The sequence below is a fragment of the Mustelus asterias genome, chromosome 23 (genome assembly GCF_964213995.1).
Source record: "Mustelus asterias chromosome 23, sMusAst1.hap1.1, whole genome shotgun sequence".
NCBI classification, from domain to species: domain Eukaryota; kingdom Metazoa; phylum Chordata; class Chondrichthyes; order Carcharhiniformes; family Triakidae; genus Mustelus; species Mustelus asterias.
This window is the reverse complement of record NC_135823.1, coordinates 64,353,384-64,377,178: the sequence shown is the minus strand read 5'-3', so window position 1 is coordinate 64,377,178 and position 23,795 is coordinate 64,353,384. Positions and strand designations below refer to the sequence as shown.

At 41.7% G+C, this 23,795-nt stretch overlaps 2 protein-coding genes across 10 annotated transcripts in view; one reads left to right on the top strand and one right to left on the bottom strand.

Annotated features, from left to right (window-relative positions):
- The window catches only part of glyr1 (glyoxylate reductase 1 homolog (Arabidopsis)), a 42,824-nt gene extending 33,660 nt beyond the window's left edge, over window positions 1-9,164 (bottom strand). Inside the window, exons 1-4 of one of the 3 annotated variants that reach the window (XM_078240800.1) lie at window positions 9,090-9,164; window positions 8,872-8,908; window positions 7,105-7,184; window positions 4,505-4,628 (exon numbers count right to left, since the gene is read on the bottom strand). In XM_078240800.1, coding sequence (XP_078096926.1) covers window positions 4,505-4,628; window positions 7,105-7,184; window positions 8,872-8,908; window positions 9,090-9,127 — 279 coding nt within the window. In that variant the 5' untranslated portion in view covers window positions 9,128-9,164. The remainder of the gene's footprint in view (window positions 1-4,504; window positions 4,629-7,104; window positions 7,185-8,871; window positions 8,909-9,089) is intronic. The other 2 variants (XM_078240799.1, XM_078240801.1) reach the window with 2 other exon arrangements.
- Window positions 9,165-9,378: 214 nt separating this feature from the next.
- LOC144510838 (ubinuclein-1-like) overlaps window positions 9,379-23,795 on the top strand; it is an 81,127-nt gene continuing 66,710 nt past the window's right edge. For 6 of the 7 annotated variants that reach the window (XM_078240793.1, XM_078240795.1, XM_078240791.1 and 3 more), the window contains exons 1-2: window positions 9,379-9,848; window positions 22,784-22,876. In XM_078240793.1, coding sequence (XP_078096919.1) covers window positions 9,615-9,848; window positions 22,784-22,876 — 327 coding nt within the window. In that variant the 5' untranslated portion in view covers window positions 9,379-9,614. The remainder of the gene's footprint in view (window positions 9,849-22,783; window positions 22,877-23,795) is intronic. The other variant, XM_078240798.1, reaches the window with a different exon arrangement.

Here is a 23,795-nt window from a genome sequence, read left to right as displayed (position 1 = left end):
TGTTATACATTTGGGTAAATAGGCAGAGGAAGTGAAGATCATCAATACTTTGGATATTCAACATTACAGGAAGATTTATCTACAAGATCTGCAAAAAAAAAAAATGTGATCTGACAAAGCAGTCAGCAGACATGCAGGTGAGGGTTATCAGACAGCAATCTTGCAGCCTGAGGCCCCATCGGTGTTATTCTGACAGAAAGACAATGCGGATCACGTATAGCTGTGAAACAGAGCCGCTAATTTCTAATACCCTTGGGACAGAGTTGGAAAAACAGTTTCCTTTCTCCTGTACTTTATTGTAAAAAGAGCAAACAGGAAGGGAAAAGGGAAGCCGGTAAATTGAGCAGCAGTGGGAACAGATAACACAAGAGGTCGAGTCAAAGGGAAATAAATCATGATGAACGGAAAGGCTGGGTGGAACATGAGTGAATTGGAGGAGGGCAAATCTTCCCTGCAGCCCCAATCCTAAAGGCAGACAATAGCCATTGGCTCTCGCACATTGTGTAATACCAAACTATACCAACTAAAGGAAAACAGCCAACCACAAAGAAAACAAAAATGTGGGTATAAGCAAATAAGAGGAGTGAAGGGGGAGAGAAAGAGCGAGAGAGAGGAGACACAAAAGGTGAGAAAGTCAGACAAAGACATCAAAGATAGGCAAGAGAATAACATGCCCTGATTTACCAGGTGTAATTAGTAATATTAAAATTATGCATTTGGGCATAGTTCCTGTCAAATTTCCACATTATAAATTCTCACATACTAATTTAAGGGAAATTGTCCATCCAAACTTGTCATTCTGTAATTACATGCTCCATTTAGTGTCAGCATAACAGCAGTACCAATGGCAGATGGATGTAATTATCGTGTGACAAACTTACACACACACAAATATAGAAATTTATAATGGATATAATGAAAATTGGGATTGAATACACTAACATCTGTGCACCCAGACATGATCCTCCTGCCCTCTAATCTCATTTCATCTGAAGGCTACACCTCACTTGTTTCGCGTGCAACACCACACTGAAAGAATCAGTATGAATGAGAAATCTGCATCAGTGCAGACTTCCTATCCGCTCTCCAATATAAATATCTCTGCCCATATTTTAAAAATGTGAACTGCCTGTCCATGTGCAATTACACTGAATCTGGTCTCAAACAATCTTCAGGACCGATAGCCTGTCATTAAGACCATATCTGGAGATGCCGGCGTTGGACTGGGGTAAACACAGTAAGGAGTCTAACAACACCAGGTTAAAGTCCAACAGGTTTATTTGGTAGCAAACACCACTAGCTTTCGGAGCGCTGCTCCTTCGTCAGGTGAGTGGGAGATCTGCCAACAAACAGGGCATATAAACACACAAACTCAATTTACACGGGACACGGTGGACAGAGTACCCTTCGTCGTCCAGTACTTCCCCGGAGCGGAGAAGCTACAACATCTCCTCCAGAGCTTTCAACAGGTCATTGAAGACGACGAACATCTCGCCAAGGCCATCCCCACACCCCCACTTCTTGCCTTCAAACAACCGCACAACCTCAAACAGACCATTGTCCGCAGCAAACTACCCAGCCTTCAGGAGGACAGTGACCATGACACCACACAACTCTGCCACAGCAACCGCTGCAAGACGTGCCGGATCATCGACACGGGATGCCATCATCTCACGTGAGAACACCATCCACCAGGTATACACTCTTGCAACTCGGCCAACATTGTCTACCTGATACGCTGCAGGAAAGGATGTCCCGAGGCATGCTACATTGGGGAAACCATGCAGACGCTACGACAACGGATGAATGAACACCGCTCGACAATCACCCAGCAAGACCGTTCTCTTCTTGTTGGGGAGCGCTTCAGCGGTCACGGGCATTCAGCCTCTGATATTCGGGTAAACGTTTTCCAAGGCGGCCTTCACGACACACGACAACGCAGAGACGCTGAGCAGAGACAGATAGCCAGGTTCTGCACACGAGGACGGCCTCAACCGGGACCTTGGGTTCATGTCACACTATCTGTAACCCCCATAACTTGCCTGGACTTGCAAAATCTCACTAACTGTCCTGTCTGGAGACAATACACATCTCTTTAACCTGTGCTTAATGCTCCCTCCACTCACATTGTCTGTACCTTTAAGACTTGATTAGCTGTAAAGACTCACATTCCAATCATTATTCCTTATTCTGTAAACTGAGTGTGTGTCTTTATATGCCCTGTTTGCTAGCAGATCTCCCACTCACCTGACGAAGGAGCAGCGCTCCAAAATCTGGTAGCGTTTACTACCAAATAAACCTGTTGGACTTTAACCTGGTGTTGTTAGACTCCTTACTGTATTAAGACCATATCCAGAGTTCCTTTACTCATTAATTATTCAAGATCTGTGTTGGTAAAAATCATTGATAAGTGATGCAAATGCTATGATTTTTCCAGGTACCAAATTTATTTTTTCTTCAAATTTTAAAGCTCAAACATTCCAAACACATATCACACAATAATCATTCCTCACATTAATAGTCAAACTAACTGGGTAACAGCATGGCAGTAAACCCGTTTTGACTTAATTGCCCATTAAAAATGAAGCCTAGATACCACTGCATGATACAGATAGAACACATTCTAAAAGGCCTGTAGGACTATGATTTATACTCCACGTGCAGTACTGGCCATAACAACAGCAACCTATATGTTGAAGATGCTAACTAAATGTAAAACATCCCAAGGTGCTTCACAGGAGCATTATAAAACAAAATTTGACATCAAGCGAAAGGAGAGATTAGCTCAGATGGTCAAAAGAGAAAGGCTTTAAAGGAAAGTCTTCAAGGAGGAAAGCGAGTTAGAGAGGTGCAGAGACGTAGTGAAGTAATTCCAGGGGTTGGGGCTGAGACGGAACAGTGGCACAGTGATTAGCACTGCTGCCTCACAGCACCAGGGACCCAGGCTCAATTCCAGCCTCGGGTGACTGTCTGTGTGGAGTTTGCACATTCTCCCCATGTCTGCGTGGGTTTCCTCCAGGTGCACCAGTTTCCTCCCACACTCAAAAGATGTGCTGGTTGGGTGGATTGGCTGTGCTAAATTGCCCCTAGTGCCAGGGGATTAGCAGGTAAATATGTGGCGTGGGACCTGGGTGGGATTGTTGTCGGTGCAGGCTTGATGGGCCGAATGGCCTACTTCTTCACTGTAGGGATTCTATGAGACAACTGAAATTAGATATCGATGATAGAGCAGTTATGATTGGGAATACACAAGGGATCGGAATTAGAGGAGCACAAATATCTGGGAAGATCATTGCATTGGAAAAGGGGCAAGGGCGGTGGGGGGGGGGGGGGGGGGGGGGGATTTGAAAACAAACATACTAATTTTAAAATGTAGTTCAATGAGCACAGGGGCGGATAGGGGAATGGGACATCCTGCAAGACAGGCAACAGAATTTTGGTGACCTATTTTTGCAGAAGATTGAATATGGGAGACCAGCCAGGAGTGCACTGGAATAGTCAAGTCTGGAGGGAATGACGGCCTGGATAAACATGTCAGCAGATGAGAGATGTTATGGAGATGGAAATAGGTGGTCTTCGTAATAGCACAAATATGCTCATCGCAGGATGAAATGCAACACCGAGATTGCAAATAGACTGGGTTAATCTCAGACTTTGAAGGGATGGAGTTGGTAGTGGAAAATGAAAAGTGACTTCAGTCTTAGCAATATTTAACTGGAGAAGATTTTTAATTAAACTTCATTTATGGCATCCCTCAGGGTAAGTCAATCCCACAGATCAGGTCTCCATAACATCAATGGCTTTCATTTCACACTCAATTATTTGCATATTGTGTTTACATATATTTAAGCAGTTATGGAATTGAGTTTAAGCTGTTGTAGGATTGTTACAATGGAGAATTATCATCAACCCAGTCCAAACCATTTACTGTAGCATCAATAACAGGCAAGCAACACAGTTATACAAAGTAAAATAACCACTAATGCTAGAAATGTGCAGGTCAAGCAATAGTTGTGCAGAGAAAACTGCCCGTCATATAACATGATCAGCAAGCAAAACAAATCAATGCATAGTCCAAAAATTCCCAACCCCAACCTTTTCCAATGTTCTTCCCACAGATACCATTTACCCTCCTGAGTACTCCTGGCATTTTCTATTTTTATTTTAGTTATGCACTCAAGCTGTCCATCTCAAACTTCAATTCCATCACCCATGGAAAGAACACTGTACAGGTGCTTACATCCACTCCATTCAAAGTAAATGAGATTTACTGTTTAGAACACACATGCAGGAACATCAGTACTCTTCAGGTAGGTATAATATTTATTCAGGAAGCACAAAGGACCTTCAGATTTGACACCATACACTTAAAAGTCCATGATCCTGGAACACAAGTGAGCTTTATATGGAAACCAGTTTAAAGATACATTGTGAAACCCTGACTTATTCTCTCAAACTAATTTGTGAGAACATTTTTGATCCATGAGGCAATGGCACACCTTACCTTAGATTTAATAAATTCCTCAACAGCATCCACTGCCTGTTGGAACCGTTTCCCTTTGGTAGATTTGATCATTTCCTCCTTGTGAAGGTGATAGGATTTAAGCTGGTCTACTTTGATCCATGCACTGCAAAACATAAGGTAGTCAGTCAGTCTCTATTTTTGTCTTGTTTAAACTGAATTTCTGTCTTCAAACAGATCATTTGTATAAAGCCTTAATAAGTATTGCTCAATGATTTATGCTATTCAAATTCAAACAACATGAACCTAAGATTGTGTGTCTCGATTAGAGAGCCCAACTATCTTCATGGCATTTCCAACAATATCCTGTGCCTCATTAATTTCGCCATTCCTTTAGGAAAATGCAATCGACTTCTGAAGGTGACTTGCGTCGTGCACAAGCAGGAAGTTGCAGGAATTACGACATACATGATCAGCTAATTTACAGAAATTGGTTTCCACCAAAAGGGATGAAACAGTTTCTACTGCGCTATTTAGTTACACAACTACTCAAATGTCCTGATGATTTTATCTGTAATTACTCTGCACAGTTAAGCTGTTTGTAATTTATTACTTTCTCGACCTGCCACCCCTTGCCCAGATTTGCTAACGTTGCAGAATAATTACAACATCATGTGGTTATTAGTGTAAAAGTTAACACTGGATTAACAACATTAATGCAATTGTATAGGTTTCATCACAGCATGCAAATTAAAAACTGACAAAACCAATCGTCAGTTGCCTGGATCTGCGCAGTTTTGAGGAGAGAGAGCATGCCTTGTTAAATAAATTGTTATGTTGCTCATATCAGTGAGAAGCAATCATACCCTCAAGATTTGCTGCACCAAGTCTCAGTGTGAGCCATCTGTACTGCTTACATAAGATCAACCATTTTATAGTTCAGTGGCACCAGCCTGGTAGATACTAAATGTTAAGAGTTTATAACATATCCCAACTGGCCTCTTGCACTATGAAGGAAGTTGATCTATGCCAACACAGAGCTTCTTATCGATGGATCCCTTAGCCTTTTGATATTCAATGGAAACATGCCTTTCTCCCAATGAGCTGCGGGAGGGGGCAGGAATTTAATTAGAAAACAAAAGGAGAATTGCAAGTACTTCTCCAGTCCCGCAGTAGGACCTGTAGGTTTACCTGACCTGTGAATGCTTGGTGGTGACTGGGATAAAAGGTGATCTATTACTCAGCTACTCTCATCACAAGTTGAAAACGTAGCACCGTCATTACATTAATACAGAGCACTGGAATAACACACTAAAGTTAAAAAAAAAGATAAGTTCTATCGCAAAGCAGGCGATCTACATAGATGAAAACAAGCAGTTTCTACAACAGACAGGGTGCAAGATTGGAAACCCAGCACAGCATTAAACAGCACATGCAGTTTTGTAAGGTCTTCCTCAACCTAAGTAAAAGGCTAAGGATGGGCATGGAGTGGATAAAGGAATTTGTTACTTGTATCTGACCCACAGAGAAAAGTTGAGGAAATGATGGATATTGGATGTTGACCATAGAGATGGAAAATGACCCAGTGGCAGATGTTAAGAGTATACCACATAGATCAGCAAGCCTGGGCCAAGGATAGATCCTTGGACAGGCTCTCAAGGGGTGGGACGGGAAGCAATCAAGATGATTGTTGGATATGTTTTGGCTGCGACCTAATGATCAAGGGCAGAAGCATGCTGTCCCACATAGCTAGAAAATTAAGAGGCAAGGGAGGACAGCACCATGATAAAAAGTCAGAGGCTGAAAGGTTTGAGGAGGCAAAGAAGAAACTGACCACGGTCAGTGATGTTGGACATCATTCATGACGGCAGTGATCTGACAACCGCTAAAACTGAACTGAAAAGATCCAAACTTGCAGCTTCAGGATCTTTAAATGTGTCGTTAGAGGGCAACAATATTTTCATGGCGACAGAAGGGTTTTTGAATCTGATTTCAGCAGCAGTTTAAAAAGGGCTAAGGAGAGGTCTCAATGAAAGGGGAACTGTAGAGGCTTTCAAGATTATAAAAGGATTTAATAGGCTAGAGAAATTATTTCCTCATGGGAGAGAGCCCCGAACAAGAGGGGCATAATCTTAAATTAGGACTGGGTCATCCAGGGAACATCAGACAAAGGGTAGTGGAAATCTGGAATAGTCTCCCACAAAAAGCTGTTGAGTAGGTCAACTGAAAAAAACTCAACTGAGACAGGTCTTTGTTAGGCAAGGGTTTCAAGGGGCATAGAGTAAAAGACAGGTGAATGAAGTCAAGCTACCATTCAGCCATGATTAAATGAATGGCAGAACAGGCCCAAGAGGCTGAATGGCCGACTTGTACCGTTCTATTTTTACTCTGCATTCTCAGCTAGAATGGGTGCCAGGATCTACTAACTGATAGATAGAATATCAAGCAGCAGGAGAAGAATCTCATGGAAGGGAGGAGTGGAGGTGGCAACTGAGGAAGGTGAGGAAATAAGTGCAAAGTGACAGATCAGTGGTGTAAACTTTGGTAGACTATAGCTAGCTTGTTTAGTCAACATAGCAACAGCTTTTTTACGGATTAAACTACGCCTGTCCAAGAGTGCATTTAAAAAAAAGATGACTTACTGGTCTTCAGTTCCAAAGAATTTTACAAAGAAGCATTTTTTGCCTCGTGGTTTCTTTAGATCTTTGGGTGGATTAACAATCTTAAAACAAGAAAACATTGATAATTAATTGTAAATCAGTTATACAGACATTAAATGAGAATCACAATTCCCCAGAAGAAAATCAGAACATTGAAGGTTATTTTAGAATTACTTCATATTAAAATAGTTATTTGACTTTAGTGTTGATCCACTAGTTATTTAAAAATATCTGTTATATTTTGATGCTGCCTTGCCAGCTCACACCTTTCCCCCTTCTCTGATATCATGACATAGTGGTTAGCACTGCTGCCTCAGCACCAGGGACCCAGATTCGATTCCCAGCTTGGGGTCACTTGTTTGTGTGTGTTTGCACATTCTCCCGTGTTTGCGTGTGTTTCCCCTGGATGTTCCGGTGTCCTCCCACAGTCCAAAGACGTGCTGGTTAGGTGCATTGGCCATGCTAAATTCTCCCTCAGTGTCCCTGAACAGGCGCCGGAGTGTGGCGACTAGGGGATTTTCACAGTAATTTCATTGCAGTGTTAACATAAGCCTACTTGTGACACTAATAAACAAACTTAAACACTTGGGAGAAGGAATTGGAAGAATTACCTCTGGCAGATTGCAGAGCTAGACCAGAAGTTAAACCACATTCCTGAACTTGTATTACTAAATAATGTTACAGGTTTAGCAACTTTGAAAAATACTGCAATTTTTCTCTGAGAAATACTACAACTGCTTTCATGCCTCCCACTAGCCTTACTTCAGTCAATGTGGCAGCTCATCAAAAACTGCTCAGTCATCATACTTTGGCTATTAATTCTTAGGATCAGCTGTTCCTCTCCTTGCTACTGAAATTAACCTTTAGAGGCAAGTCAGAGATCTGGTCTTAAGTTACTAAAAACACAACACCATACATGAAAGTGCAACTTGAAAAGAGAAAGGAGATTTCAAACAGAAGGGTGTAACTTTGTTTTTGCAAAATATGCATTCAAAATGTGGAGATGCACCTATATCTTAAATGTTTGTTGCTCTTTAAACTAAAGACATTTTTCAGATTTAACTCGTCAACAAGGGGTATTTATCGCAGTGAAAACAGTTGAGTTTCACTAACAAAAGGGTTGCTGCAACCCGAGAGGTCTGGTGTTCAATAAAATTGATTCAAATTCAAGTGGCCCCGATATCTGCACAACATGATTTCTTCATCCTCGGAACGAGGGTTCTTGGGGTCGGTCAGTCATGACATCTTTTGATTTGAACTTCTTCCCTATGTACTCTATGAACAGTACATGTCGTCTGCATAGTACGCAAGAAACAATACTTTTCACTGTACCCCAATACATGCAAAAAATAAATTAAATCAAAATATAAAAACACTATAATAATGCTCTGGGCCTCCTCAGGAGAAGGATTCTCAGGGTCAGTCAGTCGTAAGATCTTTGGCATGAATTCCAACATAAAACCACCACGATAATGCTCAGTCAGTCAGGAGATCTTTGGTATGAATTCCAACACAGGATCACCACAATAATGTTCCGAGCCTCCTCAGAAGGAAGGTTCCAAGGGTCAGTCAGTTGCAAAATCTTTGGTTTGAACTCCCAACACAAAACCACCACAATAAAGCTTTCGACCTCCTCCTCCTCACCACCACACCCATTTAATCTTCCACAAACCCACACCGATTCCTGACGACAGGCAACAACAGGTCAAACGGTTTCCTTTCTTTAAACATGTTGTGTTTGTGACTCACCTTTCCGGGCCAGGGTGGATACCGACCCAGCTTCCCCCTGAAAAAGGGGGAAAAAAAGATTATATATATATTTTTAAAAACAAGAGAGGAGAAAAAGCAAAATAAGATTTAGAAGAGAGATAATCGAGGGGCAGGGATTGAAAAATATCCGCGCGGCAATAACAATCAGTAATAGATGAGAGGGGGGGGAGAGGGAAAGTCTGGCTACCGCCTCTTACCAGACCAGATCTCCCACCCGCAAGCTGCCCGCCGCCATCTTGCTCACAGCAACTTGTCCATCGCCCTCCCGCCCAACACCCACCCCGCCCCACGTGACCGCCACGGGGCAAAGGTCAACACCCTCCGATCGCATTATTATTTTCTATTTCATGCCTATTTATAGACTTACTATCCCTAGTCCTCTGTCTGAGGGGGCAGAAAGAATTTTTTGAGGGGAGAAATTAAAAAATAATAATTCCGGCTGCTGGAGGGGAGGGGAAATGAGGAGCTTTCCCCCCTCCCCCACCCGCGGGTTCGCGCGCATGCGCGGCGGCTCGGCAAGATGGCGGCGGCCGAAGTTTGTCGGGTTTGTTTTTGTTGCTGTTGAAAGGGATTTGCGATTGTCGGCGGCGCCGCCACCTTTCCTCCCCCCCACCCGCTCTCAGCACCGGAGCAACAAAGGGGGGAAGAGAGAGAAAAAGACGGGACTGACTGAGTGAGTGAGGTGAAGAGGGGGGGGGGAGCTGTCCCGCTCCGGCCGCAACATGGCCGAACCGCGACGAGTGTCCCTGACTACGCTGCCCGTCTCGGCTCCTCTCCTCAAGAAGAAGAAAGAGGACCAGGAGGAAGAGGAGGAGGAGGCGGCCTCCGCTGGCGCCGTGCTGTTGGTGAAGGGGCAAATATCGGCCGTCACGTCGCGCCACACGCTGGCTCTCACCGAGTCGAGCGAGAAGAGTTGCCCCGAGTTCTTTTACCCCGAGTTGATGCGAGTGCGGAAGGTGAGCTCTCTCCTCTCGTCCCGGGGAGGGGGGCTCAAAACTAACGGCGATAGAGCCGACCCTAGCCCCCCCCCCCCCCCCCCCCCAATGTCCAGTAACTGCTTACCTTGAGACAAACTGACAAACTCTATTATGGCTGCAATTTATTTCATTTGAGAAGCCAGTCGCTCACTTAAAGGGGTGCAAACTCTCGCCAGTTCTCCGGGCCTTGCATTAAAACCAGCTCGGCGTTCTCCCTCTACTTAGTTGCTGCGAGTTTGCTTCGACCATAATCCAGCTCCAGCCAGTGTTGTCTTTTAGACAGATGGTCGCACACACGTCCGATCTGACTGACGTAATCTGGAAACCCACAGTTGTTATCGCAGTGAGTTTCTTTGAGCTGCCCGTTAATTCTTATTTTTTTTAGAAACTAGAAGCAGGAGGAGGCCATTCGGCCTTTGCCTGCTCCACCATTCATTTTGATCATGGCTGATCATCAAATTTAATATCTTAATGCCCCTTTAGCCCCAAGAGTTATATCTAATTTCTTCTTGAAATCAGAAAACGTTTTGGCCTCTACTACTTTTGGTGGTAGTGAATTCCACAGATTCACCACTCTCTGTGAAGAAATTTCTCCTCACAGTTCTAAAAGGTTTACCCCTTATCCTCAAACTATGACATGAGTGTCAAATACTTTTGCTTGTTAAATTAACCCTAGTGTCAGGGGGATTAGCAAGGTAAATATGACAGATTATGGGAATAGCTGGGTGGGATTGTGGTTGGTACAGAATGGCCTCCTTCTGCACTGTAGGGATTCTATGACCCCCAGTTCTGGACTCCCCCACCATCGGGAACATTATTTCTGAATCTACACTGTCTAACCCTGTTAGAGTTTTATAAGTTTCTCTGATATCCCCCCTCACATTAAACTCTAGTGAGTATAATCCTAACCAATTTAGTCTCTCCTCATATGACAGACCTGCCACCGCAGGGATCAACCTGGTAAACCTTCACTGTACTCCCTCTATAGCAAGGCTGAAAGCTGTGTCTTCCTGGAGAGCACTGTTTAAATAGATTAAGTGATGGCATTAATATTCTGTGTTAACAGTGCTTTTTAAAAATAAAAGTGCAGTTATTTCCTGGATACACAATAGGCCCGACAGTTTCACACTCTCTGATTTTAAGTCGTCATGAAGAATTGAAATGCTGTGGTTTGATCTTGAAAACTGGAGAAATGCATCAATTCAAAATGACATGGCTATTAAATACTTTTGCTTGCATGTGACAAATATAATTTTAATGATGAAAACTACAACACTCATGTCCAAATTCTGTCCCAAATTCATGAGGTGAGATTGATCTTCAAAATTCCTACAGCCCAAAGTTTTGTTTACCTAAACTAGTTTCTAATGTGTTGGGTGGCAAAAGTAGCAGAGGGAACAAAATATGTCACAGGTGAGGGTCAGTGGTAAAATTGGACTAGGAATCTAGAATAAAGTTTGGTCTGACTGGAGTTAAGCAATGTAAGAGCTTTCTCTTGGCTTAGAAGCTTCACCCTGTGAGTCTTGCTAAGCATCACACGAATACTATAGTTGTAATGTACGTGCAGCTTGAGTTTGGTACCCAGCCATCATCTTTGGCTCGAATAGAGTGAACTTTAGTGTGTGTATGAATGCTATACGTGGAGCAGCAGGATAATGCTATTTGCAGCGTAAAGTGTTCAACCTTTGAATGTAGTATTTTGTCTGTATGAAGCTTAAAAGTGTTGCAGTAAATTAAATTTAACTATAAAAATTCAGAATTGGTTGCGATATTGGGGGAATGAAACAATGTTAAGCCCATCCTCAGTTTTGGTTCTTGTTCTGCATACAAACTCTTAAAAATGGAGAACTGTTGAGAAAAAAAAGATAAATGCAAACTCGTAGTTGGGAGTATAATCAGTCGGGAAAGTTTTCATCTGTTAAGGTTTGATTCTTAATTTTCTTTGGCAATTTGCAGTGTTGCAAACCGGGAGGAATGTTGGATTTACATGAGCTACTGTACACGTAGCACAAAAATGTAATTTTTAACACAGTTTTTTAAGTGTATGTGATACAGGTGAATTTTTAAGCAATGGTAAAGGCAAAATACTGCGGATGCTGGAATCTGAAAGAAAAACGGAAAATGCTGGAAAATCTCAGTAGGTCTGACAGCATCTGTGGAGAGAGAATCAAGTAAGAAGTCTCACAACACCAGGTTAAAGTCCAACAGGTTTATTTGGTAGCAAATACCATAAGCTTTCGGAGCACTGCTCCTTCGAAGGAGCAGTGCTCCGAAAGCTTATGGTATTTGCTACCAAATAAACCTGTTGGACTTTAACCTGGTGTTGTGAGACTTCTTACTGTGTTCACCCCAGTCCAATGCCGACATCTCCACATCATGAGAGATAATCAAGCCAGTGTTTTGAGTCTGGATGACTCTTCATTAGAGTTGATGACGGGTTATCCAGACTCGCAACACTGGCTCTCTTCTCTCTCCACAGATGCTTCAGACCTGCCGAGATTTTACAGCATTTTCAATTTTTAAACAATGTCTTACTTAGTGTGAGTGGCCCCAACCAATGAATTGCCATTTTTTGCCAATAAAATGTTAATTTCATATGTTGTGAACCTATAACTTCCCAAAAATTCTTTTTCAGACTGGATGATCAAAAAAGTAATCCGGCCATATAATTATTTCAGAAAATCCTTCTAAATACTCCGTGTTTATGTCCTCTCAAATTAATTTTCTGAGGAACAACACAAATCATGACTGCATTAGTGACCCCAATCAGATTTGGCTCCCCTAAGTTACCATATATAGAAAATAGCTGTCGATCAGACTACTTAAATAGACAACTTGGCCCAAGCAGTCCATATCAGTGTTGATTCTCCATGCAAATCTATCGTCCCATTCACATTTACCCAGCCTGTTCTCATGTCCTTTCAACTCTTTCTTTAATTCACCCATCCAATCTAAATACTGACAATTTCTCTCTTCACCACAAATGCTGGAATTGAATTTCATAGCCTCTGTGAAGAAGGTTTTCCTGTCCGGTCCTCTAACTCTCTGGCATAATATCTTATATAGATCACCTCTCATTCTTGATCTCAACAGTCTACTTCTAACTATCTGTCTCATCCTTGCAACATTTTACACACTCCTATTGTGTCATAATATACATTGTTCTAATGAGAAAAGACATGCTCACCCTCCATAGTACTGAGCTTACTTCAGATCATAAGTATACTTGACTCTTTTGAGCAAAGTATACCACAATCACTTCACATTTGCTCACATTGTCTGTTCCTAGTGCAGATGCATTCTGCAAGTGATTTGCCGTTTAAAAAGTAAAACACACTGCTGAGGTAAAGAATGTATCATTGGCGGTCTGATGAAAAGATCCTTGAATACAACAAGAACAAAACTATTTTGGTGGGCATAATGTACTGAAGTTGCCGTCCAAATCAAATCATTTTGTAGATACAGTTCAGCTGCCTCTTTAAATTATTTTAATTGAAAGCTCTTGTTCTTTCAGAGTGCAAATCTATTTTCATGTTGGAAATTAATTTGCCAGAAACATAAAGGCAAGCAAGCTTATGAATAGATGGGATGGGAGATGGGTTTTACCTATTGATCCTGGTCTTATCAATATCATCCTGGCAAACATTGAAGTAAGTGACCAGTATTGCACATTCAGCTGAGTTGGTACAATTGCCATTGAATCCCCTTTTTGCAAGGTCATTTACTGTAGTACTGAATCCAGATATATTAACAGAAGTTGTCTCATGTGTAAGGTCACTTAATGGATTGCCCCTAGAACTAATATCAAACAGTTTCTTCATGCTAGCATCCTGCTGCAGATAAATAGTTGGATCTTATTAAAGTGCAAAATTAATTCTTCGCACTTAATTTACATGTGTTAATAAGTTGAAAACTTTGATTGTGTTTGATAGACTTATAACTCGCCTGCATTGTCAGATGCTCAGCTTATTATTTTGTGGACAAAAGTCCTGGTATATTTTTGATTTTCTGATATGGAGCTGTGTGAAAAGTGCAAATTTGGTGTTTAGACAATTGATTCTGGGTGGCATTGCATCTAATTTTGCTTGGGTTTAGCATCAAATGTTCACTTGAACATTTGAAATATTTAAAATAGACAAAATCAATTTTGAAAATTAATTTCAATACCCTCTTGGACAGGAGTTTGCTTTATTCTTCACTCTACTCTTGCACACTAAATAAATCAGGAATGTGATCTATGTTTGACTTCATAAAAGTTCAGTATTTCATAATTTGCAGTATTAGATTTGGACTACATGAGTTCAAGTAACTTGTTTCTTAATTTGTTTTAATGTCAAGTGATGCTTTAACATGCTGTGTCATGAAGTGATTTTTACAATGGTTTGGTCCCATGATTTTTCATGCATTTTTTAGCACAGATACCAAGCTGAGAGTTACAGAAATTGTGCTAACCTGATAAACACTGCTCTCACAGGAAAACAGAAGGAAATGTAGCAAACATGGATTAATAGATTTCTCTTTAGCCCCTTGTTGTGAAGAAACATTGAATTTGCCTTGAGGGAAGTGAAATAAACATTTCATTATAAGCCAAGATTAGGTCTTCGCTATCCCCCTCTCCCAAGTGGTTTACGATCACTGTTCTCAAGTTCGTGAATAGAAATGTTCTTTGGGGGAATGTGGCAGAATGCTGCATCCTTCACAATGGTGGTGAGGCATGTTCTGTCCTCGTGTTTGATTAATGACATGTTTGAAGATCAACTATTTCCCATATGCAAGTTAGAAGAATGGAAAAAAAACAATACAACACAGTAAACTCAGAAGTACGACTTGAGTTTGAGTGTGAAATTATGCTCATCTCATTGCTTGAATTCTAAGATATGGATCTCTGCCCTTTCCTCATTGTTCCCGCTTACTTCCTCCCTCTCACCTTCACACTCCTTCTATCATTGTCTCTCACCCCCTCCCCCTTCCTCTCTTCCCCTTCCCCAGGACATCCTTTTTAAGCTTTTCCCATTGTTTCTCATTGATTGTGGTTGTTTAGCATATTTGTTTTCACCACAATTATCACATTTATATCCATGATTGCAGTAACAGACGCAAAATAAATTCACTAGACTGAATTAGTAATTAGCATTTCAATTCCAGATACATTTACAGAGCTACATTTTTATGTTTACCAATATTCATTGAGTAATTCTTCTATGATTTCAATATTGATTTATTTTGCTAAAACGAAACATAGTGTCCTCGCTTTCTCTAGTACATTTTGTTAGAACCGTATTTGTGTAAGGGGTTAATTTTAACAGGGAATTTATTTGAGATACAACATTGTACGATTACTCTTTGGAATTAGTATGTGATTAACTAGCTAAGCCAGTGTTGCTCAGAATTAAATCAATGTATGCGTTTACATCAAGTCCCAGTAAGACAATTACACTTCAATGCACAACGACTTCAAAGCTTAATCGTACAGTTTATATTGAAGATCCTGTGTGGACATTGTTTCCCAACAAAGTCAAACAAAACTGACTGAATGAGGCTAATTGTATTCTTTAACAGTATTCACAACCTTGATGTTTGGGGCTCTAACTGGCAGGACAAAAAAAGATGCTCACTATAAATAGCAGCTTTCACAGATCAGGAGAATGTGTTATAAAAATTAATGACCTGTGAATCTATTCTAAGACTGGTGATTGATAGTCAAAACAAAATTGAATAACTTCAATATAGTAACAACCAACATATGGACCCTGAACAGTAATAATGAGTGAGGTTTAAAGTAATATTGAGTTGCTCTTTAGTCCTTTGATAATTATGCTAGCGTACATTCACTACTCCCTAAATGAAGCGATCATACAAATAGTTTGTTTTAACTGGCTGATATCTGAATGGTATTGCTAATGGAGTGCAGAGATGTAATGTTCATCACATCTGCCAGAAAATTTCATCCATGCCTTTATCACCTCCCAGGTTCAATTAGCCCAATACTTTGCTTTGATTTTAATTTATTATTGTCACATGTATTGGGATGCAGTGAAAAGTATTGTTCCTTGCGCGCTATACAGACAAAGCATACCATTCATAGAGTACATGGGCAGAAGGAAAGGAGAGGGTGCAGAATATAGTGCTGCAGTTACAGATAGGATGTAAAGAAAGATTAGCTGACAGAAGAAGGTGTAAGAGAGTATGTCTGAGGTGTGTGGGGTCCTTGATAATGCTGGCTGCTTTTCCGAGACAACGGGAAGTGTAGACGGAGTCAATGAATGGCTGTATCCCATGCTCTGTAAAACCAATTTAGCTAAACTTCTGCCTTTATCCCAACCATACCAAATCCTTTTCGCCCATCATCCCTCACCCCCACTCTTGCAGACCAACAGCAGCAGCTTGTGTGACAATTTATCAAATTTGAAATTATTCTCCACGTTTGAATTCTTTCAAGGCCATGTCCTATTTGTAACTTGCTTCAGGTCTCTGTTGGTCTCTGGTTTCAACCTCCTTCACACTATCATTGATAGTCACATCTTCAATTACTCAACTTCATGTTCTAGAATTCTCTGCCAAGTTCCTTTGCCTCATCCCATTTTTCTCCTTTAAGACCCAACGTTTGGTCAGATTTCTTAGTCTCTCTTCCCCTGGCTTGACATCCATATTTTTTAAAATTCCAATTTGAAGAACACACCACTGTGATTTTCTACATCCCAATCTAATGATGGTCCTTTGCAGCAAGGAAAGACACTTGCCATGCCGTCCTAGAGTAGAGGGGGAGAAAGAGAGCAGACAGAGGCAGGGAGGGGGTGTGGTTGAAGTCCATGCAAGGTAAGGACTTACTCAGTTAATGGTAGGGCGTTGGGGAGAGTTACAGAACAAAGAGATCAAGGGGTACATGTTCATAGCTCCTTGAAAGTAGAGTCACAGGTGGACAGAGTGGTGAAGAAGGCATTGGGCATGCTTGGTTTCATCGGTCAGAACATTGAATACAGGAGTTGGAATGTTTTGTTGAAGTTGTACACGACATTGGTAAGGCCACGCTTGGAATACTGTGTACAATTCTGGTCACCCTCTTATAGAAAGGATATTATGAAACTAGAAAGAGTGCAGAAAAGATTTCCGAGGATGCTACCAGAACTTGATGGATTGAGTTATAAGGAGAGGCTGGATAGACTGGGACTTTTTTCTCTGGAGCGTCGGAAACTGAGGGGTGATATTATAGAGGTCTATAAAATAATGAGGGGCACAGATCAGCTAGATAGTCAACATCTTTTCCCAAAGGTAGGGGAGTCTAAAACTAGAGGGCATAGGTTTAAGGTGAGAGGGGAGAGATACAAAAGTGTCCAGAGGGGCAATTCTTTCACAGAGGGTGATGAGTGTATGGAACAAGCTGCCAGAGGTAGTAGTAGAGGCGGGTACAATTTTGTCTTTTAAAAAGCATTTAGATAGTTACATGGGTAAGATGGGTATAGAGGGATATGGGCCAAATGCGGGCAATTGGGATTAGCTTAGGGGTTTTAAAAAAAAAGGGCGGCATGGACAAGTTGGGCCAAAGGGCCTGTTTCCATGCTGTAAACCTCTATGACTCTAAATGACGTGAAAAGGGGAAAGCAAAAGGCTAAGGAAGGAACAAAAAAAACCCCAAAATTCGTATTCCCCATCAGCAGTCAGTCATTTGTCTGTTAGTGAGTTGGTCAGCCCATGGTTGATAAGGGGCTACACACCTTGGCGGCATTGTGTCACAGTGGTTAGCACCACTGCCTCACAGAACCACAGACCGGGTTCAATTCCTGGCTTGGGTCACTGTCTGCATGTTCTCGCCGTATCTGACTGGATTTCCTCCGGGTTCTCCGGTTTCCTCCCACAGTCTGAAAGACATGCTGGTTAGGTGCATTGGCCGTGCCAAATTCTCCCTCAGTGTAGCCGAACAGGCACTGGAGTGTGGTGACTAGGGGATGGATTTTCACGGTAACTTCATTACAGTGTTAATGTAAGTCTACTTGTGACACTAATAAATAAACTTTAAACTTCTTGAGCTTTTTTCTTCTCATGCCTTCCACCTCCTTCATCCACCCTGCTTCAAAACCAGCTAGACCCTGAAGCAGAGCTTGCCATTATGGGTGGTACAATGCACATTCTTCCCAGCTGTTGAGGTCAAAGCTAATATTCAAGTCAGCTATCAGAGTATTTTTGAAATGTTTCTGCGGGCCGCCCTGTGTTCTTTCATCAGGAGTGAGCTGGGAATGGAGAACGCACTTCAGAAGATGTGTTCTGCATTTTTTACATTCAAGGCATTATGTAAAGGCTGTTGTTGCATGTTAACCCAGTTTATCCCTTTAATAGCACTGATTAGGTAGTCTCAATGGAGAAGTGGTCAAAATAAGTCTTGAGATTAATTAAGAGACTGTTGTTGAAAGTTTGTCTGGATTTCTGCTGCTTGGCTTCTCTCATTATCTCAACAACCTATCAAGGTTATTTCAAGGTCAGAAAAAGCAGCAGGGAATAATGAGTGTTCTTTTGTGCATTCTGATTTGTTGGGTGTTTAAAATGAGTTATTACACTGGAGAGCTTTGAATGTATTGCAAACTTATAAGCAGCTACTGGTGATGGGGTACGCATGAAAGAAGATGGGAATTTTTAAGTGAATTCAGCTAGTAACCCAGTTGAGGGAGTCAGATGAAGCCACAGATTGCAAGAAGCTGTCTGATTCTGCTTGGCATTGGAACTCTGGCATTGCATTAATTTTTTCAGTTCACATGCTGCTATTTGTTATATGTTGGTATATAGAATTTTGCGCATAATTGGACCTGTGTGTTACTTGATGCATTGGATATTAAAGAGTTAAAAGCATTTCAAGGAGAGAACAAAATGATAACCCCCATCTGTTTAGATGTTAAGATATGTTTTATATTATATAATCTAGGCATTGGTTCTATCTGGTTGTTTTGACATCCTGAGAGAGGGAGCGAGAGAGATTGGCAGCATTCGGGTCTTGAGCTGAATGCTGATCCCTCAGATGGAACCCTGTAAATAAAGCCGTATTGATCTCAACTGTTAACACTAACACAGCTCATTGCGTTCCGCGGTCAAGAATATTATATAGCTGTACTCGCTTTTCACAGAGCGAGATATCAAGTCAGTGACTCTTGCAAACTGCTGAACTGGTCTTTTGACCTTAATGTTGAGCCTTAAAAACATTTTGGAAGCAGTCCCAGTTTGAGTGGTTGTTTCTCCTCTAAGTGATGAACTGGCATATGTGCTCAGCGCATAAATTCCCTGGTTCCTCTGGCTCTTGGCACTTGAGATACCATACTGGAAGAGGTAAGCAGTGATTCATGTGGTATCTGGATACTGGGTGTTTGTGCAAACTGTTCTACTGTTTCTGTAGTGTGTGCGCGTGCGCGGAAAATATGAAGAACAAAATATTTAATTCTTGCGCTTATGATAATGACTAAATGTTCCTTTGTGGAATTTATGGATTTTTGAATGCAAATTGTTTCTTATTTTGATCATTTAAAAAAATCTATTCATCCACACGTTTCCCACACATACTTAAAATAGAAGAGAAGGGTAAAAATAAACTTTGCTCTTTGCCCCTGGTCACTTTTTCTAGTTTATAGAATCTTGCAGGTACAGAATGGTTACTTTGCTTACTGCGTGATGCGGGTAATGCTGTAAATGGTTTCTTCAACTCTGGAGGGAAACTAATACATGCATAGTAGAAGAAAGACCACTTGTCCAGACCACAGATAGTTTCATAGCTGTTGCATGACTGTACATTTGATACACCAGGTCCCTTATTCTCTATCAGCTGTTCAGCTGTACACTTTCATGAGATTAATTGTAAAGTCGTAAACTTTGCCTTTTGGAAATTAATGTTCCCAGCAGAAAAGCAAGAACACTGCAGATGAACAGTGGAAAATGATTATATTCTTCAGCATGCTTATTTTGCATATCAAAGAACTGCAGATTATGGATAAAGTGGAAATTTTGTGGATCTTGAGTCTACTGTTCTTGATTTGTAGTGTACGTACATTGCACACTAGCTATTAGTCATAGTTAATCATGATGGGGAGATGCCGGTGTTGGACTGGGGTGGGCACAGTAAGAAGTCTCACGACACCAGGTTAAAGTCCAACAGGTTTATTTGGAATCACGAGCTTTCAGAGCGCTGCTCCTTCAGCAGGTGAGTCACATGGGATGTGGGTATCACTGGCTGGGCCAGCATTTATTGCCCATCCCTAATTACCCAAGGGCAGTTGAGAGTCAACCACATTGCAGTGGGTTTGGAGTTGCATGTTCGCCAGACCAGGTAAGGATGGCACATTTCCTTCCCTAAAGGACATGAGTGAACCAGATGGGTTTTCCCAACAATCGATAATGGTTTCACGGTCATCAGTAGATTCTTAATTCCAGATTTATTTTGTTGAATTCAAATTCCATTATCTGCCTTGGCGGGATTTGAACCTGAGTCCCCAGAACATTAGCTGAATTTCTGAGTTTAATAATCTAGTGGTGATACCACTAGGCCATCACCTCCCCATTTAAGAATCAACCACATTGCTGTGGGTTTGGAGTCACATGTAGGCCAGACCAAGTAAGGACAGCAGATTTCCTTCCCTAAAAGGACATTAGTAAACCAAATACGTTTTTACAACAATGACAATGGTTTCATGGTCATCAGTAGACTTTTAAATTCCACTTTTCACCATTTGCTGTGGTGAGATTTGAACCCAGGTCCCCAGAGTAGTACCCTGCGGTCTCTGGGATTACTAGTCCAGCGACGACAATACTACGCCACCGCGCCTCTCTGGTAGTTCTGAACATATTGATGTGTTACAGTAAAACTTTTATCCCAAGCATTATTTGTAATTGTGTAAAGTACCATCATCATCCTGGTACCAAAGAAAAGCCAGGCAGGTGCCTTAATGACTATCATCCGGTGGCTCTGACATCCATCGTTATGAAGTGCTTCGAAAGGTTAGTCATGGCACAAATCAATTCCTGCCTCCTCGACTACCTAGATCCACTACAGTTCATCTATTGCCGCAACAGGTCCACAGCAGATGCCATCTCTCTGGCCCTACACTCACCTTGGAACACCCAAATGACAAAGACACCAATGCCAGACTCCTATTCATAGACTACAGCTCAGCCTTTAACACCATTATTCTTATGAGACTCTCTCCAAACTTCGTGACTTGGGGCTTGGTTCCTCTCTCTGCAACTGGATCTTAGACTTAAACCCTAGACTTCAGTAAGAATCGGCAACGACATCTCCTCCACGATCGACCTCAACACCGATGCACCACAAGGCTGTGTCCTCAGCGCTTATACACCAATGACTGTGTGGGAAATTCCCCTCCAACTCTCTTTTCAAGTTTGCTGATGACACCACCGTTGTGGATCTCAAACAATGACGAGACACAGCACAGGAATGTGAGAGAGAATCTGGTGAACTGGTGCAATAACAATCTCTCCCTCAATGTCAACAAAACGAAGGAGATAGTCATCGACTTCAGGAAGCACAGTGGAGAACATGCCTCCATCTACATCAACGGGGACAAAGTAGAAATGGGTGTCCAGATCACCAACAACCTGTCCTGGTCCCCCCCCATGCCGACGCTATAGTTAAGAAAGCCTCTACTTTCTCAGAAGACTAAGGAAATTTGGCATGTCAGTTGCAACTCTCACCAACTTCTACAGATGCGCCATAGAAAGCATTCTTTCTGGTTGTATCACAGCTTGGTATGGCTTGTACTCTATCCAGGACTGCAAAAAACTACAAAAGGTTGTGAATGAAGCCCAATCCATCACTCAAACCAGCCTCCCATCCATTGACTCTGTCTACACTTCCTGCTGCCTCGGAAAAGCAGCCAGCATAATCAAGGACCCCCACACACCCCGGACATTCTCTCTTCCACGTTCTTCCATCGGGAAAAAGATACAAAAGTCTGAGGTCATGTACCAACCGACTCAAGAACAGCTTCTTCCCTGCTGCCATCAGACTTTTGAATGGACCTACCTCGCATTAAGTTGATCTTTCTCTACACCCTAGCTATGACTGTAACACTACATTCTGCACTCTCTCTTTTCCTTCTCTATGAACGATATGCTTTGTCTGTATAGCGCGCAAGAAACAATACTTTTCACTGTATATTAATAAATGTGACAAATCAAATTGAAGATTTTTATGAAATTCAAATTTCACCATTAGCCGTGGTGAGATTTGGTCCCCAGAGCAGTACCCTGCGGTCTCTGGGATTACTAGTCCAGCAACAATACCACTATGCCACCGCTCCCCAGTAGATCTGAACATGTTGATGTGTTACAGTAAAATTTTTATCCCAAGCATTATGTGTAATTGTGTAGACTATGAACAGATTCATTTCGCTATTCCTTTCATGGAAACCTATCCAGGAGAACTGTTCAGAAACCAATGTTTCGGTTTGTGTATGATAGGAAGAACCAATATAGTCCCATTTCCATTGGCTTTTGATGTTATCTGCTAGCATACATCTAACATTTGGATTGGTAGGTACTGTACTGGTTGATAGATCTCATGGTTAGCAATAGGAGTACCCCCCTGTATGCTGCACCTTACTTTGAAATTTAAAGCACCTCAGTGTGTTGTCAGGGTGCATACACAATACAGTGCTTGTACAAGATTTTAGATGAAGATCATGCAATCGGTTAGTGTGAGCAACATCCTCCCTACAGGTTATTGGCGGGTTGGGCCCTACAATGCCCGAAGGCTACATGTACCTCCTATTGGCCCGTTCTAGAGCAGTATTGTGCATCCTCCTCTTAGTAAGGAATATGTGAAGAATGGGGAAATCAGGGGAAAGTGGAAGTTGAAGAACCCCTCAGTTATTTTTGTGTTCCATACATTACATGGTACTGATTTTGGCTTTTTTTTAATTTAGAAAGACGTGGCTAAGCGTTTTGACGCTCCGTTTAATGATGACAGAAGGGAAGAAGAAATTGAGGCTTTGGCTAAAAAGTTTGAAGAGAAATATGTGAGTCCTGCTCATTTCTTTCGTTCATAAACCTCACATCTTTGATATTTACATCATTAAACAGATAACTACTTCATACAAAAGGTTATTTTGCTGCACAACTAGCCCTGTTTGCAAAGTGGGCGTGGGGAAGAACTTTCCAATAGTAGGAGAGGCTGGGACCCGAGGGCACCGTCTCAGAGCAAAGGGACGACTCTTTAGAACCGAGATGAGGAGGAATTTCTTCAGCCAGAGGGTGGTGAATCTGTGGAATTCATTGCCACAGAGGGGGCCAAGTCTTTGAGTGTATTTCAGACCGAGATATACAGGTTCTTGATTGGTAAGGGAATCAAAGATTATGGGGAAAAGGCCGTCGAGAAACTTATTGGCCATGATTGAATGACGGAGCAGAATCGATGGGCCGAATGCCCTAAATCTGCTCCTATATCTTATGGTCTTTTAATATTGAGCGTGTTTTAAAGTTTAAAAATCCGATGGGATTGGTTTCAAAATCTCACACCTGACATACATCTCAATGGAAGTCGAGACTCCTATTGAAGATCGTCAGATTGTAAGTTGATGTCATAGGCTTCTTCCCCTACATTTGAAACCGCACAGAATGGCAGATTCCATGATTGGGGAGCACAATGGACAAACTGAACTGGGCTGATAGAACACAATAGGGAATGAATATTTATGGTTCATTTGCAATGGATTATTTTTGAAACTGCTGTGTTTAACTTTCAAGATCACACAATAGACACATGTGCTTATCCCTTGTCAGCAGCCTTTTTAGCCTGTCTTCCCTCCTCCCAATGCTATAGTTGATGCATTTATTTAATCCTTGCCACGTCTACTTTTTGAACCTTCCGGTTAATGCAATAACAAGGTGAATGTTTCTTTCACTTCCCAACGTATTCATCAGCCAACCTGCCTCTGT